Source organism: Helianthus annuus, chromosome 9 (assembly GCF_002127325.2).
Source record: "Helianthus annuus cultivar XRQ/B chromosome 9, HanXRQr2.0-SUNRISE, whole genome shotgun sequence".
Lineage (NCBI taxonomy): Eukaryota > Viridiplantae > Streptophyta > Magnoliopsida > Asterales > Asteraceae > Helianthus > Helianthus annuus.
The window spans coordinates 114623023-114642275 of NC_035441.2; the positions used below are offsets into that span (position 1 = coordinate 114623023).

Below are 19253 nucleotides of genomic sequence, written 5' to 3' on the forward strand. Positions count from 1 at the left end.
TTAAAGGTTTGCATCGTTTGTCACCATAACTCTTGCCAAAAGGTTATTGCGGATTTTCATGATTTTGTCTGTTGTTTCTTGAATAAGTTTAGGTCTAGTGATTTGGGCTTCACCAACTTCATTCCAACAGACAATAGAACCACATTTTTGACCATAAAGATCCTCAAAAGGAGCCATGTTGATGCTGGAGTGATAACTGTTGTTGTAGGAGAATTTGATCAAAGGTTGATGTGAATCCCAACTACCACTAAAGTCAATCACATAAGCTCTAAGCATATCCTTAAGTGTTTGGATTGTCCTTTCGGTTTGTCTATCAGTTTGAGGATGATATGCAGTGCTAAGATTCAATTTGGTTCCCATTGAAGATTGCATAGTTTTCCAAAAACGAGAAGAGAAACGTGCATCAAGATCCTATATGGTGTTTAAAGGATCACCGTGACAAGATACAATCTCATCAATATATATCTTAACAAGTTTGTCAGTAGAGAAATCCTCATGAATTGGCAAAAAGTGTGCTAATTTAGTTAGACGGTCAATGCTTACCCAAATAGCATCATGACCTCTAGAGGTGCGTGGTAATTTAGTGATGAGATCCATAGCGATGTTCTCCCATTTCCATACTAGAACATCTGGTTGCTCAAGCAAACAAGAGGGGCGTTGGTGTTCTACCTTGAATTTAAGGCAAGTAAGGCATTTGGACACGTACAAAGATATGTCCTTCTTAATACCCGACCACCAATACTGGGTACGATGATCCATGTACATTTTGTCTACACCAGGATGGATAGACTAACGAGACTTGTGGGCTTTTTTGATTAACAAGGTACGGAGATCATCTTGGTTTGGAACCCTCTATCGATCCAAGAAATATAGTAACCTATCATCTTTAGTTTCAAGATGATGCTCGAGAATATGTGGCAGTTTATTACTCATCATGCCATAGGTTACATAAGTACGTTGGGCTTGGAAAATACACGTTTGGATATCAGATTAGACTCGAACAAAATGTTGTTTGACACGTTCCTTGCGACTAAGTGTCTCGGCCACGACATTTGGTTTACCAGGATGGTAACGAATCTCACAGTCATAGTCGTTTAGAAGTTCAACCCAACATCGTGGTCTCATGCTCAATTCCTTTTGATTGAAGATATGTTGGAGACTTTTGTGGTCCGTGAAAACCACACACTTAGTACCATAGAGGTAGTGTCTCCAAATTTTAAAAGCGAAAATAACAGCACCTAACTCAATATTATGAGTTGTGCAGTTCTTTTCGTGGTTTTTCAATTGTCTTGATGCATAGGCTATGACTTTGTCTCTTTGCATGAGAACACAGCCAAGGCCTAGATTTGAGGCATCGCAATACACAAAAAGTCATTGTTACCTAGTGGCGAAGCTTTACCCGAATGATCGGGGGGCCAAAAACGTATATACCCAAAAATTTCTATAGAACCGGGGGGTCAAAAACGTATATACCCAAAAATTTCTGTACGAAAACCACATATATAACACTACTGAGGGAAAAGTTCGGGGGGTCGGTCGCCCCCTCCCGCCCTTTCTATACTTCGCCCCTGTTGTTACCATCAGGTAGAGATATGATAGCAGCCTCACAAAGTTTTTGTTTGAATGTTTGAAAAGTTTCTTCTTGTTTGCCCCCCCCCCCACCCTCAAAAGGTTTATTCTTTTGAGTTAAAGAAGTGAGGGAACCGTAATCTTGGAGAAATTTGCGATGAAACGACAGTAGTAACCGGCGAGACCAAGAAAAAAGCGAACTTTGGTAGGAGTAGTGGGTGTACTCCAATCCTTAATTGTTGTGATATTGGCGGGATCCACATGTATACCTTGTCCGGTTACAATTTTGACCCAAAATTGTACTTCTTTAAGTCAAAATTCACACTTGAAGAATTTGGCATAAAGTCATTCCCTCTTTAGGAGTTCCATTATTAAACGAAGGTGATGTTCGTGGTCAGCTTGAGATTTTGAATAAATCATGATATCATCAATGAAAACAATGCTGAACTTATCCAAAAAGTTTACAAACCCTATTCATTAAGTCCATGAAGACGACATGAGCATTTGTCAAACCAAAAGGCATGACAGTGAACTCGTATGGTCGTATCTAGTACGAAAAGCAATTTTGGGAATATCTTCTTTGAGTACACGAAGGTGATACACAGAACAGAGGTCGATCTTGGAATAACACGTAGCATCTTGTAGTTGATCGAAAAAAATCATCAATACGAGGTAGGGGATATCGATTTTTAATCGTGAGTTTTTTAAGCTCACATTAATCGATGCACATATGAAAAGATCCATCTTTTATCTTTACAAACAACATAGGAGCACCCCAAGGAGAAAAACTTGGACGAATGAAACCTTTGTCTGAAGATTAATTCACAGACGAGTAGATGAAAGGGGAGCAAAAGATGAAGACCTAAAAATGATTTAAGGTGGCATTGTCCATGTAGAAACCACCCCAAAGCTAAGTCACTATGGTATCTCCTACTATAGGTATAGCGCTAGCTAACCTTGTAATGACTATAGCTCCCCAAAAGCTCATCTGTGCTACGTATCCTATAAAATTTGTTACAATCATTAATCGTAAGATTACAACTCTGTTACACCGAACAAATTCCCTAGGACTGCTATAACTCGTACCACTAATTTTTGTTGTTCATATAGTATGATATGAATATACCACATCAATTCTTATGTATGGGTGATGAGATTTCATTGATACAGAGGTAATTTCTATAGACTTATTGGAGGGTCCCATTGGTGTGCATCCAGTAGGAATTGAACCTACAAATTCGCCAATTATGAGTTGGGTGTTTAACTTTCATTTGGGCTATGGCGGTCAGTGCTCCTAAGATCATAGAAGCAATGTTGTAGAAAAAGAAGATTTGCTGCAATGTAGCTCCATAAGAACCATAAATAGAAAGATGTGAAATATTAGTAGAAATAGAGATTTTAGGCACAATAGAAAGGAATGTTGTAACCGGGATGGGTGAACCCTCATAGATATCAGGTGCCCACATATATAGAGTTAAAAGAGATATGGAATCCAAAATGGATGGGGTTTTCTTTAGGGCTCGAGAGATGGAATAGATAGGGCCCCACAAGTTTTGAATTCGCCGCTAGTCTATCAAGAGGGAACGAGGATTTCTCAACGAAAAAGGTGAAAAAAAAGAACGACAAGAAAAAATAGATTTTGTTTGCTATCCATGTATCAGTCCTACAAAATACCAGCTTACAACTTTCTTCATACTATGCTCTCCAAAGAGAAAATCTTCTCAAAATACTGTTATTTTCTCTCGAACTATAATAATATTATTTGATATGATAATTACACAGCATATAGCTAGCTTGACGGAACCCGTTGAGTTGGTTGGATTACAAATAGAGAAGAATCGTGGATATCTTATAAAAGCGCCAAATACATTTCAAGATGGAAGTTACCCTATAGATTCTGTATTCATACCTGTTCGATGAGGTGTCAACATTAGAAGAAGTGTGGCAAAATTTGAGCTAGGTGTCAATACTAGAAGAAGTGTGGCAAAATTTGGGCAAGACAACTGACCATGGATGCTTAGATGGGTGATTAGTGTCCTATGAGGTGTCTCAAGTAGATTAAATGGTGGCAAGGTTGAAGATAGGTGGCAAAACATGGTAAATTAAGATTTTTTGTTTTGGCATTTTTAGCCCCTAAACTTCGAATTTTGGTGTTTTAACGATTCCAATCCCTCAACTAAATTTAGTTAGGACACATGGAAGGTTTGATACTTATATTTGTTCCGATAAAGACACTAATTATAATAATCGTATATAGGATATTGAATAACCATTACGTAAATCAAAGGCTTGAAATTTTCGCGATGGTTACATAATGTCCACTAGGTGTGATAGTAATGGTTAGATTTACTACTACCTCGTACATTTAGTATAAGAGAGCTAATAACCGGTATAGGTTCATTCGGGATGATACTAGGAAATATGGTGAGAAGAATCTCGATAGTAGTTTCATGAACAATCCTTTGCGGGACTGAATTTTTTTTTCTTTTTGTAAACGCCATAAAGTGTGAACCAAGATCCGTGAGACAAAAAACTTAAATAAAAATGAGGAAGAAAAATCTATTGTGATGTAAGTCTATTATTCCGTTCCACTTTCACACTTAGGAGAATCACTTTGCTGCACTCCTTATGGCCCTTCTCTTTAATCTTGGCTCCTAAGGAAGGGCAACTACGGGTACCTGCAAAGTCCTTTATTTGATTCCTTTTTATTCTTTATTGGTGAATCAGGTAACAAAGAACAAAGCAGGAAGTCGATTGAACCGGATTTGTGGGGTTTGGGGGAGTAGGTTCTAGAGGGCTCTCGGGCACTCTTCTTTATTGAAGTCATTTATGTTTTATTAATCAACCCGTCAGAGTAGCGATCCCTACTTCAGAAGGAATCCGATCAAAGAATGAAAATGTGACCAATCAATCACAGTAAGGTGTTGGTTCAGGCCCCACAATACACACACAATCACACACTTATGCTCTCACGTAGTAGTATGTATGTAATATGTGAAGAGGAAATATAAATGCAAGGCAATGTGAAAGCTACTGTTACAATTAGAAAAGGGTTATTTTGATACAATTATCATTATCCTATTTATACTAAACTAAACAAATTAAAGCACATGACAAATTAGTTCAAACAACCAACGTATTGCATGCCATGATCTCTTTTCTCCGATTTACTTGGTCAGCAACACCCATTTTTCTTTAATTAAACATGTGCAGCCTTGAGATCATGGGTATAATCCCATTATTCTGTTAAGATTCTGTTAAACAACTCTTGACCCGTTTGACTCGTAAACGAACCCGTGACCCGATAACGCACCGACCCATGTGACCCGCGAACCAAACCCGATTAAACCCAACAATCACCCCCTTAATCGGTGTTTGTTCCAACCGTTCACTGTAGCACCGAACCACCTCGGTTCCGAACCATTATGACATCTAACGAACACCCGAGCTTCACCTCGATCACGTCCAATGTCTCGATTCAACCCGAATAAAAATCTCTACACTTGTAACATCTGACATGGCATCCCGTTGGACACACGTTCATTAACATCTTGACTCATCACGGATCGACGACCTCTCCCTGGTCACATCCGAGTCACCCGATTTGAACTCCAACGCCATTATCTTGACACCCGTAGCTTTTCCCGATCAAACTTGTTCCAAGAGGCCTCTCCACCGACCAAGAAAACAAAGCCACCCGCTTATAACGGTTTCTTTCAACTGCTAAACGAACCGAATCCAAAGCCATCTGCTTTGACGGTTCCCTTACGCCCATTTTTCACACAACACGCCGGTCTCATCTTATCACAAAACAACACGATCAAGGCACCCGCGAAACCTGCTGTTGTCACCGGGTATATACCAGTTGCTCAAACCCGCAACTAATAACCGAACAACCCTGTACTTCCTCCTTTCATCACCACTAACAGCCACGGAACACAAATGTTTATCACCGGTCACCCCCATCGTCTTAACCGGTACGTCTACCACAACAACGGCCTACCGAAACACCTTAACGATTCCGTCTAACGCTGCAACACAGTCCCGAACATCCTATTTTCCTGCTGCGTTTGCCCCGCAACGACAAGCTAGACCCTTCTTCACCCTGCCCTCCATCGACCGACACACCCGCCGGCGGCGTAGGCTTCCTTTGATCTTCAAACCCGCTTTCTACGAGCCCTAGGCTATGATACCAAATGTTAGTTTAGGCCCCCACAATACACACACAATCACACACTTATGCTCTCACGTAGTCGTATGTATGTATGTAATATGTGAAGAGGAAATATAAATGTAAGGCAATGTGAAAGCTACTATTACAATTAGAAAAAGGTTATTTTGATACAATTATCATTATCCTATTTATACTAAACTAAACAAATTAAAGCACATGACAAATTAATTAAAACAACCAACGTATTTCATGCCATGATCTCTTTTCTCCAATTTACTTGGTCAGCAACACCCATTTTTCTTTAATTAAACATGTGTAGCCTTGAGATCATGGGTATAATCCCATTATTCTGTTAAGATTCTGTTAAACAGCTCTTGACCCATTTGACTCGTAAATGAACCCGTGACCGGATAACGCACCGACCCATATGACCCGCGAACCAAACCCGATTAAACCCAACATAAGAAACCCCTGTATTCGAGTAGACATCTATAGGTGATAATATTCAGGGGCGAAGGTTTATTGGTGCCCGGGGTGCACCCGCCCACCCCAATATTTCGGTTAGAAGTGTATAGGTTCTAGTTCTTCGTCCGTAAATTTTAAAAATTATATAGGATCGCCTCCCCCCTAATTATTTTTCCTAAATATTTATACAATATATAAATTAAAGTAAAGTTTGTTACCACTTTGTAACAAGTGATATGTAGTTTTGTAAATATATTTTAACTCTTATTTGTTTAACCCTAGGTTACCCATGACACAATAAACTTAATCACAAATTTTTATGTCTAAGAACGGGTCCTTTGAATGAATGAAATTTTTTAGTTTTAACTATTATTATTTGACTTGACCCGAATCGATTGCCGACTCAACCCGAGGGGAAAAAATTTGGGTCCCATCACTTTACGCCCCCTCGAAACTTTTGGTCAAGCTCCGCCAATGATAATAATCCCGGCTAGTTTGGAAGCTAGTGTCGGTGTAACTTTTTACCGTAAGTTCTTCCTCAACTCACCCATATATAAGAACATATCCTTAGCCAATCTCACGTATTTGCGGATATTCTTTATAGCAATCCAGTTACCCTCTCCTGGATTATGCTAATATTTGCTCGTCATGCTCAAAGCATACAACACATCAGGTTTGGTGCATGACATATTAACATGGCATACATAATCAATCCAACTGCAAAAACATATGGAACGTTCTTCCTCTTCTTCTTCCCATCATCCTCCTTAGGTCGTTGAGATTTATACAAGATCGTTCCATATACCATTAGCAAGAGTCCATGGTTGGAGTCTTGCGTTGAGAAGCACCAAGTGACCTTATCAACATATAGACTTTGACTTAAACCTGTGACAACTTGATCTATCTCTATTAATCATAATTCTCAGAATGTAGATACTAAACGTCCACAATCCCCAAACTTCACCCATTTTTCGGTAGATATGAATTTCTTCAAAAAAAATTTATATTTTGAACATGAATTTAATGAAACCTAAGAAAATGATTATTTTTTAAATTAAATTGTGTGTGTGTATATATAGGGGTCTAGTTACATTCCGTATTCAACTTGATTTGTTGATTGGGTGCTGGTTAACTTATTTTTTGACCCTATTATCAACCATGGCGGTGGGATTTAGGGGCCGATATAGCTTGATACAAAGGGGTAGCCCCTTGACGTTCCGGCGGTAGTGTAAATTTTGGAAAAATTTGACCTTTTTTTTTTTATTTCGCTGCCCCTATAGAAAAGAAATTTTTGAAACATTGCCCCTTGACGTTTTTTTCTAGATCCACCACTGGTGGGATTGACTAGACTATGGTATTTGTATATATTGTATTGATTGATAAACTGTAAGAAGCATATGGATCTATAATAAGATACTTCGTCCAAGTTTTGGTGAGTGATAGTTTGTGCCAACTTACACCTCACATGTAGACATATTTTTCGTAAGATGCATTGTATTGTTTCATCAATGATCCATTTCATTACCATTTTACGCTCACTCAACAATTTGATCCGTTGCATTACTGTTTTCTTTCATGTGCGCCATAGTTAAAATATTTTGCGAACAAACAAAGTGAACTAGGTAGCTTGAGGCATGCAAAGAGCCGAAGACATATATATGTTTTCAGGTAAATGAGCATAGCCCAAAAAGTATTATAACCCCCCCCCCCCCCTACCCCAATCGGGTTTGAGCATCGGGTTCGATTGCCATACCTAGCAAAGACATTTTTTTCGGGTAAATGAGCTTAGCGGGTACATAATATAAAAAAAATAATAAAAGAGTTGCACATTTTAGGGGGCATAAATCCGGTTCGTTCACAGTTCGGAGTCTCAAAAGGGGGACTGCAGCAACAAAGGTATGCGTCTTCTTCGTGCTCGTTTGATGGAATTCGTGGGTCCCAAAGGTCGGTATCACAGCTTCACAGGCAAACGACTTCCAACTACGTGTGCTCTGATAAGTAGAAACATAAATGTGTCGTCGTGTTTATGCCCGATGTGTGGGGAGTTGCCAGAATCGGCTGAGCACCTTTTTGTTTCATGCGGGTTAGCTCAATCGGTTTGGCAATGGGTGTCCTTATGGTGCAAGATTCCACCGATTTTTGCTTTTAATTTGAAGGATTTGCTTCAGCTTTTCAAGTTTGTGGGCGGTTCAGAAAAATATAGGAAGGCTTTTCATGCAGTATGTCTTACAACTATATGGTATATATGGAAGGTTCATAATGGGACGCTTTTTAACGATGTTCAGATTCATATGCAAAAGTTGATGAGTGATATAAAGTCCTTAAGTGTCTTGTGGGTGAAGTCTAGATCAATGCAGGCGGATTTGGAATTGGAGGGGTTTCAAGTTATACCAAATTGGTTGGTAGAGTGGCTTTGTTGTATTGTTTTTTTTTTCTTTGTATAAACAAGGAAAAAAAAGGTTATGGGGACCCTAAACTATAACCATACTACTCCTAAACTACTGCTGTTCTTGCCTATCAAACTAGCGGAGGTCAACAACAATAGCAAATGTTGGGACTAATCTTGTCATAACTCAAAAGTTGAAAGGTGCTAAGTGGTGTAGTTTATTTTTGGTTGTAGATTAATTATTAATGGTATTTTTATTTTATTATTGTTTAGGTTTTCTAATTCTAGTCTAGGTATTTTTCTTTCGCATTAAGGTTGTTTAGTATAAATAGGGGTGATATGTTTAGGATTCATGAACCTTCAATTTTAATCAAAGTATTCTTTCTTGTTAAATCTTTTGTTGATTATATTGAAGAAGGCCTGATTTCGAACAACAAATTACAGATCGATCCAATAAGCGGCAACCAGTAACAAAAGATAGTACCACATTTATGTGTAAAACTCAACCAAATAATGGAACTCCCGACCCAAAATATAACGGCCGTACAAGTCAATAATGTCATTAGGCGAGACCGATAATAACTGAAATAAAACAAGGCCGGAGGGTGTGGGGGCGCCACCCAGGCCACATCACCATCTATAGCGCCCCTAGGCGCTATACATCCACACCGCGAGATTTAAGAGTGGGCGCTATACAAGGGGCTCCATCATGTTAACGCCAAAAATGAAAGGTTCAGGTGGGGCCCACTAGATTTAAACCAATGAAATCTTTTTTTTATTTTGTTTAATAGGAGGCTCCATCCAAACCATGCAAATTAAAGGGAGATCCATCCACACCATGGATCCTACGTGTCGCTTACGTGGCCTGATAAAGCCCCTAGGGGGCTCCAACCACACCCTCTAGCCTAACCAAATTACAATAAGATAACTTGAAGCTAAATACCCGAAAGCAAAAGGCCTTTAAGACAGCCCACTATAATAAAAGCCAGAGGATTCAAAACCCAATACTGGGCCTTAACTGAAAAGAAACATGGTCACGGTGGGCCTCAAATTAATCCAAATGCGGGCCATCATAGTTGTTGATATGTTATTTTGTATCCTAATAAATAAATTTTATTGTTGAATGAAGTTATTGAATGGTTGGTGTTTAATTTTTCGGATTATTCTAGAGTTGTTACGTGGGCTTGTTTTAGAATGATGCAATATTATAGAAGAGCTTGAAATGTAGACTGTAGTTGCAAGATTATATAGAATTTTAGTAATCTAGTCTAGCTAGAGAATGAAATACCAGATTTAAATTCCACAAAACAAACGTATTACATGAATTTACTACATGAATTTACTTGGTTCAGTTGACACACTAATGTAATAATGACTCCTTTAAAATTCTTAATATTTATTCTTGACTTGGCGTGCTTTTAAGAATAAAATCGCTGTCTCTGAAAGAAGAAACCCTATCTTCGTCTATCTTTCCCATTCCAACGCTGCAACTTCTAAACGCAGCTCTCCTCGATGAATACGAATGTGATTTGTGGGGGTACAATCTCATCTCCGATCCTGCAATGTTATTTGGTCTATCGCTACTGCGTGTAGCAGTAGTGGATATAGATCTGACCAGGGCTCCCACTTGCACTAATTGATCATTATCGGATAGTCTACTTGTGCTGAAGCTCCTAGGTAACGCTTGACAGTTGGCGTTGACTTTCGAGGTCGAAAAAGGCCTGTTGTAGGTACTGGAGAAATTGTTGACTCCTTTCACGTATAGATCTAGGGCTTTGGACATAAATCTTACTGGTGTTTTCATGATCGTGCCTATGGTAACTGGCTTTTTGTGACACATTTTTTGACTCCTCATGATCTTGCTCCTGATTTAAGTTTGTTTTCGAGGAATGTTTGAATGAGAAGAAGGAAGCGATACACAGTTGTATATAGGGAGCAAGTGAATGGATATACATTCATTAAATATCAATGGTTGAATAGGTACTCGTTTTTTTAATCCTATTCACGTGGACAATTTTGACTATTCCGATGTACGAGAACACATAGTCTGACTTTGGGTGAAACATTTAGTTAATTAATTTATATAAGGAAAGCTACTCGATGGTTCAAGCTTTAGTTAATTGATTTATACAAGGAAAGCTACTCGATGTTCAAGCTTTGGTTAATTAATTTATATAAGGAAAGCTACTCGATGTTTCAAGCTTTGGCTACACACAAAGAGTATACCTTGAATGAAATTTCTTTTCTTAGGGTGTGTGGGGTAGGTTAGGCAACCCCCTTAGGCTACCCACTTCGGCAACCCACATGCTGCACGGCATGTCCATCGCCAACATAAGTTTGCCGATCAGGTGGAGGATTTTCAGGGAGAGTATGCTGCATGCGGCAAAGATGAGAAGAGGGAATAAAGGTGGGGCCATTACTTCTCAACCAATCACATGTTTTGTTTTTTTTTTTAATTAGTTTGGGAGAAGATTTCCATTTGTCACCCCGTCAGAAAGCCGTCATTGAATGCCTACAGAGGCCTCACGCTCAGGATTTCTTAACTGTTATTCCCATTGAAGGTTTGGGTCAACGTATGTCAGCGGTGGAGTACCGATCAATCCTTAAGTACCGTTTAATGATCCCCATGTTCCCGAATGATGAAACTTGCCCAGTCTGCCGTAAAACATGCCTGGATAAATACGGGGAGCATGCGTTACACTGTAGAGAGTTGCCGGGGTTTAAGTATCGCCATGACTTTGTGCGAGACGCGTTAATGGATATTCTCAGACGAGCAGGGATCTCGGCGAAGAAAGAGGCACCGGTTAATTTTCTTACAGACCCGTCGGAGGGGAGATCCACCCTACGCCCAGCTGACGTGCTAGTTTTTGGTTGGGAGGTCGGGAAACATGCTTGTGTCGATCTCACAGGTGTATCCCCACTAGCCGGGTTCCGGGAAAATGGGTTTGTGGCGGGGCAAGCGGTACTGAAAGCAGAGTCAAAGAAGGTGGAAAAGCACGCGAAAGCTTGTGAGGATAATCAGCATGCCTTTGTCCCCCTGGCGTTTGACACGTTCGGCTCCTTGGCGCCGAAGGCAGTTCGGTTCTTGTCTAGAGTGCAACGTGTGGTCCATAGCAACTTTTCGACCCCTCAGGGGCGGGGCTTTGTTTTTAGTAGATTGGGTTTTTCTATTCAGAAAGGGATGGCGGCCCAGTTTGTTGCTCGTCTACCTGCTATCCTTATGTAATTTGCCCTAATGTTTGGAATGGAATATTAGTTTACCTAATCTCATTTTAGGCATGCACTCCTTATGTTTTTTGGACAATAGGCAAGAATGAGAGAGAAATTACATGGCACAACATGATTGGATGAGGGGAAAGTTTGTCTAATCTCAATGGACATACACCCCTTAGACCACCCGTAGTGGGGCGGTATTTGTTTAAAAAAAATTGAAAAAAAACACCCCAAAACGCCCCACACCCCATTACGCTAGGCGTTATTTTTGAAAAAAAAATGTAACCGGCGTGTTTATTAAAACGCCAAAATGGGATTGTGATGGGTTAACTTTGGTTTGACTGGCCAATGAGAGAATAGATTGATTTTTTTTTTTTTTTGTTTAATGATTGGAAGGGCATTATTTAGGCATTATTCCCACTACGCCACTTTTGCAATAACGCCCCATGCTGACTGGGATAACACGTGTCGAATAATGCCCCATGGTGGGGGCATTATTTTTCTCTACCACTACACCCGGTCTTACACCCTTGTCCTCTCACTGTCAAAACAAATTTAATTAAAGAAAATACTAGATTGTTTTCGTAGGCCATACGTTGTCGGGACGACGTCTTAGTTGTTTATAGTTGATGGCAGTTATATGATGCATTAACCATAAGAAAATGTGTGTTTCAACGTATCCGATCTAAAGCATTGTTGTTACGTATAAAGGAACGAAATCGAACTCGGGTTGGTTCGTTTAGTGAGGATTCTACCTAACCACTACACTGCATGAATACTTATGCGGCGTCAAAACGTACAATAACTCCTTTTATAGCGTCAAATGTAAACGTATTAATTTGACCTGATTCATTTCCGAACACAGTTTACGTCAAAACGTAGACCAACAAAAAATATACGCAAAAATACATATGAAAACGTATTATATTTTACCAGACTCGTTTCCAAATATTTCTTTTTTTATATTGAAACGTTATGAAAACGCATTATATTAGACCACGCTCGTTTCTGAAAAATTTACTTCAAAACGTGAATTTATACCGACACGTACATAAAAATAACAACGTGAGAAAATAGTTTTTTTTTTCTTTTAAGCTAAAGAATGAAAATACGGGGGTAAATTTGAAAAGTTAGAACTCAAGGTTGTTTGTCAATTTTAAAAGTCTGAAGGTTTTTTTTTTTTTTTTTGTCATTTTCAAAAGTTGAATGGACTTTTTTGTCTTTTTGTCAGTGACATATGCCACCGACCATTCATTTTAAAATAGATATAACTAGATGGAACCCTCCGCCGCGTTGCGGCCAGGGGCTTACAAATTAAGGCGCAATAGAAGTTGAATCATAACATACAGCCATGTTTCATAAGGAAAACAGCGTGTCGGAGATCAGTAATGTATCAGTCAAAACCACCATGCCGGTGTTAGCCTGGGTGGAAACCTCGCCGAAGAGCAAAACTTGACTGGAACTTCTTTGGAAAACTGAAGGGTCGCCAGAACCCTATTCCTTAAATTACAAAAAAGCATTCTTTATATAAAAGTAATCAAAAGTTAATAACAACAAACTACCATGATGCATAATTATCATTTTAGAAGTCTCAAGCAATCAATTCTAACTTTTGAGACAAAAACACAAAGTTATAACTAAAGCCCAGATTGAGTGATATTTTAGTAGTTGGATCACTTTCATCCAAGTATTTGTTTTACCCAACTGATTTATACATTTGTGTGATAACTGCTTTAGCCCATTGAGCTATAATTTGTTATAAAAATATTCTTTTTTTGCCTAAATCTATCATTTCTAAAAAAATAGACCAAATCATGTCATATTATCTAACAATCAACTCATTACAAAAAATCATCAAATTAAGTACTCGAAAGTCGCTTTATCAACGGTGTTGGCATAAGCCCTTCCAGCTATAACCACTCCAATGGTGGCTCCTAAAAGTAACCTTCCCTACATTTTCGAAATAAGTAAATTCAAAACTCTAAATCCATACAAATTCAAATATTTTCCTAATCTATAACTCTCTAAAAGCTGTAAAAATTCATCATTTATCTATCAAAACATGAGACATGAACTTATTTTCCTAAAATTAATTATCTTCCAAAGCATCAAAGTATTCACATCATCTAACATAAAGCTAAATCAAAAGTGAAAAGTATTTAAACTTTTATAAAAAGGTTACCTTAGAATGAGAAAGATTGGGTTTACACTACAACAAACATGGCTTCTTAGGACCTTTTCTATGGGACGCTTGTAAAAGAGGGTCCTAAAAAACTATTTAATAGGACTAATGAACTTTTGAGGTCCTTTTATAATATACTCTACTAAACCGGTGTCCAAAAAAACTATTTAATAGGATGGATGATTTTTGGTCCTATTATCATATAATTTAATAGGACACTTAAAATGTAGATCCTAATAAAGTACTTTACAAGACATTTAATTGTTAGTGTCCTATTATGTGGTACCGTATTAGGACACTTGATCATCTGGGGTCTTATTATAAAATAACTTAATAGGACACGTTGTAGTTAAGTCATAAATGTTTAGTGTTATAGGACCCTTTCTAGTCAAAGTCACATTAGAACTTAACTTAATAGGACACTTGACACTTGGGTCTTATAACTTTAAACTTTATAGAACGCTTAATCATTGTGGTGTTATTATAATACACCGTAATAGGACACTTGATATTTAAGTCACAAAACATTAATTTTACAGGACGCTTATTCGTTAGAGTTTTATTACAAATGCAACCTTTTAGAAGCAACCTTTTTCAAATGAGTTGCATTTGACTATAATGCAACTTCATTTAACATAAATGTTGCATTAGAAGATCTAATGCAACCTATTGATAAAAAAGTTGCGAATTTTACTAAAACTTGCAACCTTTTTCTTAAAAAGTTGTAAATATCATAAAATTCGCAACCTTTTTTTCGAAAGGTTGCATTTTGAAAATTTAAATGCAAAGTTGTATAGCATCTAATAAATACATGGCTATTATTCACTACTACAAAAATGACTAATTGAAACCATCAGAACTGTGACTAAAACTATTTTTGACATGCTTGTTTTGAAATTACAATCGTTAGCAAGTTGCTAACGATTTACACTACCTAGAAAACAGGGTACTTCAACTATTTGTTTGATTGCAAATATTTTTTGCAGTGATATGTGTGCCGATCATTTTCAGAAGGTACAATGGGATATATACAAAACAAATATTGTTACAACAAATTTTCAAGGCACAGCCCTAGTAATGAGGATTATCATGTGTTTTTTCCTTTGTTTTTATGCCGTTTTGGGCTTTTTATGTTTACATTAAGCAGAAAATAGGCATGCCGGCAAGAGGAACAAAGGAGCCAACCTACTTGAGATCGGCTAAAAAAAAAGCTTGAAACAAGCCTAGGCCCGAGCTCGAGCTTAGAAACAAGCTTGTTTAGTAAACGAGCCCATGAGCAAGCTTCGCATATCGAGCTCGAGTGTCTTGCGAGCCTAAACAAGCCCAATATTTATATAATTTTAAATAATATATTAAATATATATTTTAGTAATAAGAATTACTATTTATAAAATTATGAAAAATAACTTAATTATATATAAAATAATGATTATACTTAATATAAACTAATTAATAAATAATAAAGGAGCCAAACTCAAGCTGTAGAAACAAAGTTTGGATCGAGCCGAGCTTGAGTTTTCATAAGTGTAATGAGCTCGAGATTGAGTTCGACTTGCCTCGTTTATACCCCTAAGTTGCCAGTGATGGTCACCACAAGTGAACATTTAGATAAGTCCCCAATTTGTATAACTTTACTAGTGATGTATGGGTTTTGGAAATACTGCTGGAAAGATAAAGCTGACGAAAAAAGAATCATATGTGCTAATGGAGTTTTAATGATATGTTGGTATCTATATATTTTTGTTTGTGTAGCTTGGATGCGCATCATTTGTATAAAAGTCAAAAAGGGATAACTATGTAAACTTTAACAAGGTTTATAGATCCAAATCGCTGCTCCTCCATGTATATTGATCCATCTTATATTGTTGATGCAGTGGTTGAGAGTATTCCCTTCACAATAATTGGGCTATTGACTAGTCGTGCTAGAAAAACATACTAGCAGACTTTGATTTTTCCAGAGATACGATTTGGAGCAGAAATCTTCTATTACCTGTTGGTTTTATAGGAACATTACTCTTGAGCAGAGTTTGTGTTGTATGACTTCTTTAATATGATTTTGTATGATTATATAGGTGCCAAACTCTTTAAGCTTTCAAGCAATCTTTCTTATTGCATTGCATAGATTTTTTTATGTCATATTGGTCAAAACTTGTTCAAAACAGAGTCAAATCAACCATCTTTTTACAACGGGTCATTTTGACTTGTACCCATTTTGGTCAAAATCCGCTCTGACCAACCCAGAATGACAATTTTTAAAACGACATTCCTGACCAGCCCCACCCTGACTCATTACCCCGCCCAACAATGGGGGGACCTAGCCTTTAGCCAGGGAGGCGGCCGCACCCTTTGAAAAAAAAAATTAGTGTATATTTTAAGCAAAAAACCCGACCGCACCCCTTAAAAATATGGCTGAACACCTCATCCGCACCCCCAGCAAATAGCTTTTGGGTCCGCCACTGTGCCCAACCGGACAAACTTATTCAGTAACATTTTAGCACGTACCAAGTGATTGTCTCTTGTGATACAATGATGTGGAAGAAGCGAACAGGTTATGAATAGCATTGAGCATAGTATTGATGTCAAAGTCAATGAAACAGACATAATCTCATACCATGTTTACAAAATCAACTAAAACCATCAAACCTTACACAATAGTAGCAAAAAACAAGAGCCTATGTACAATATATCTAAAAATGGCTTATAATCCAACACCTAATGCAATAGAGAAATAATTAAAGGAATCTGTATACATGGATATTTATGCAGAAGAATTTGTCTATAAGTTAGAGTGGCTCAGAAGTGAAAAAAAGTGAAAAAAGGAATCTTTTATTGTGCAGTTTAAGAACAGTAATGACTTGTGTTTTAGTTTGTGGGCCGATCTTATGTAAATTATGTAATAGCTATTTGAATGAAAATATGGACTAGTCTACGACTTGAATGCTGATGTGGCTAAGCTTGATTTTGCAGTTATCATTGTATATGATTCTAATCTAATTATGATGTTGTATATACAGGTCTATTTGTGTATACACCATAAAATAAAGACAATGTCCCACCAACTAATTCCATAGATATTTGTTGTCCAGTATCTTGATATAAGCATCTAGAAAACATTCAGTGAGTGATGTGGCAAAGCTTTTCCACATCAACCCACAAGGGAAACGGCCAGCTATGTTCTTAGAAAAAGGATGATGAAAAGTTAGCCACTTTGGTTTGTTCTCTTAGCATTAGTCTAGTCACTAGATTCTATAGGTGGCAACATGGGCGGGTCTAACAGGTTGGGTAATGGGTCAAGTTAGGGTTGTTTTTAGTGCGGAACATAACAAGTCAGGTTGGGTTGACCTGCAAACGTTTTTTGTCTGTTTTTATAAGCTGTTACGACATCAAATATGATTACAAAGACTATTATTACACTAATAATATATTATTTTATACAAAATATTTTACAAGACTGCGAACATAAAAACAATAAATATAACGGGGTTACTTGTGACCTCTTGACCTTGACCCATTTGTATCATTTCTCTTCTAGTTAATTTTTTTATTTAAACCCCTAGGGATAGACCATAACCCATATGGACTCATGTTTAATAAATGCCCAAAATGGGCATCCTCTGCCATATATTGTACAATATCACTTACCCTGCATTTACCTACAGGGATTACATTCACAAAAATCAACAATAATATATAAGTTTTCTACAGGAACAAACTTCCTTTGGTGATTTACTTAACTATACATGTAGGCAACCTGCTAAATGTTACATACAAACTTACACAATAGTAGCAAAAAACAACAACCTATATATAATATATCTAAAAATGGCTTATAATCCAACACCTAATGCAATAGAGAAATAATTAAAGGAATCTGTATACATGAATACTTATGCATAAGAATTTGTCTATAAGTTATAGTGGCCCAGAAGTTAATTAAGTGAAAGAAGAAGCATGTGATTATCTAAACACTTACAGGAGATGTTGATTGTAACGAGTGTTCAATTGGATCCTGAGCCGTGAGGTCGATTGGTTGTGCCTGTAGTCGAAGCAATTCAAGGGGTCAAAGCATGTGGTTCAATTGGTAGTGGTTCCTGCTAAGCTCCGTCACTGCATATCGATTCAAGGTTAAGGATTGAAGCAACGGTGATGAAAAATACGAGTAGTACAGAAAACCATAAGAAGAAAGAGTCAAAGAGAGACAACTCAGCTTTACGATTAGGAAGTTACGGAATATGAATTAATTTGGTGGGAATTTTGGGAAGGCGGGAGGTTTTTGTGGAGGGAAATCAATTAGCATGAAGAGGGAATTTTGTAAAGTTGTAAACAAAAATAAAACTTAGAGTAAACTGCCATTTTGGTCTCTGAGGTTTGGTCACTTTTGCCACTTTAGTTCAAAACTCAAAACTTTTAAATCTGGGTCCCTTGGGTTTCACTTTTATTGCCGTTTTGGTCAAAAAATGAAATCAGTTGATATTTGGCTAATAAAATTCTGTTATTTTATCCTTTTTCTTAGGGGCAAAATGGCCAAATATTAGCTGATTTCATTGATTTAACTAATAATGTATTATAATAAAATTATATTGACCGATTTGCCCCTAAGAAAAAGGACAAAATAATAGGATTTTATTAGCTAAATATCAACTGATTTCATTTTTGGACCAAAATGACAATAAAAGTGAAACCACAGGGACCCAGATTTAAAAGGTTTGAGTTTTGGACTAAAGTGGCAAAAGTGACCAAACCACATGGACCAAAATGACAGTTTACTCTAAAACTTAATTTAGATAAAGAAATTAATATAAAATTGGCAACGATTGCTTTGCCGAGTGCCGGTATCATACTGGTATTGTAATGAACCAGGTCGATAATGACCAAAGACAAACATAATATAGTTTAATTTTTTTATTGTGCGCCTTTTTTTACTAAGGCCCTTGCTTTTTTACGTCTTGTGCCTATGCCCAAGGCGAGACCTGTGCGCCTTGAGTGTCCCTAACGCCTTTAATAACTATGGTATGATGTACTAAAATCTATAAATTTGGACATTTTTCTATTTTTTCAATATATGTTTTATTTATGCCTTTTAAAATACCTTTAATTTATAGTTAAAAAATATAGTTTATTAAATATATGTAACTATTGCCAATGAGGTAGTGGTGGAGTGGTTTGGAAAGAATTGGTGTTCCTTGTGACCCAAGTTCAATTCTCACTCTCCTCATTATTTTCTGCGGCCAAGTAGTCGACCTTGACCACAACGTCCGGTGTCA

The 19253-nt window shown here is 37.4% G+C and overlaps 1 protein-coding gene and 1 long non-coding RNA gene across 2 annotated transcripts; one reads left to right on the forward strand and one right to left on the reverse strand.

Moving 5' to 3' along the window:
• Positions 1–8106: 8106 nt before the first annotated feature.
• On the forward strand, positions 8107–8769 carry LOC110920009. Its single transcript, XM_022164255.1, has 2 exons — positions 8107–8606; positions 8658–8769. Exons 1-2 carry the CDS (start codon positions 8107–8109, stop codon positions 8767–8769), a joined length of 612 nt encoding a protein of 203 aa, XP_022019947.1.
• Positions 8770–13026: 4257 nt separating this feature from the next.
• Positions 13027–18238, reverse strand: LOC118482059. Its single transcript, XR_004866996.1, has 2 exons — positions 17963–18238; positions 13027–13307 (listed from the first exon to the last, which is right to left on the reverse strand). It is a non-coding gene; the product is annotated as an uncharacterized LOC118482059 (long non-coding RNA).
• Between the last annotated feature and the right edge of the window lie 1015 nt (positions 18239–19253).

Coding starts and splice junctions, on each gene's coding strand:
- LOC110920009 (XM_022164255.1), top strand. CDS start 8,107: ATGCGTCTTCTTCGTGCTCGTTTGATGGAATTCGTGGGTCCCAAAGGT. Junction 8,607..8,657: donor TTTCAAGTTATACCAAATTG/GTTGGTAGAGTG, acceptor TGTATAAACAAG/GAAAAAAAAGGTTATGGGGA.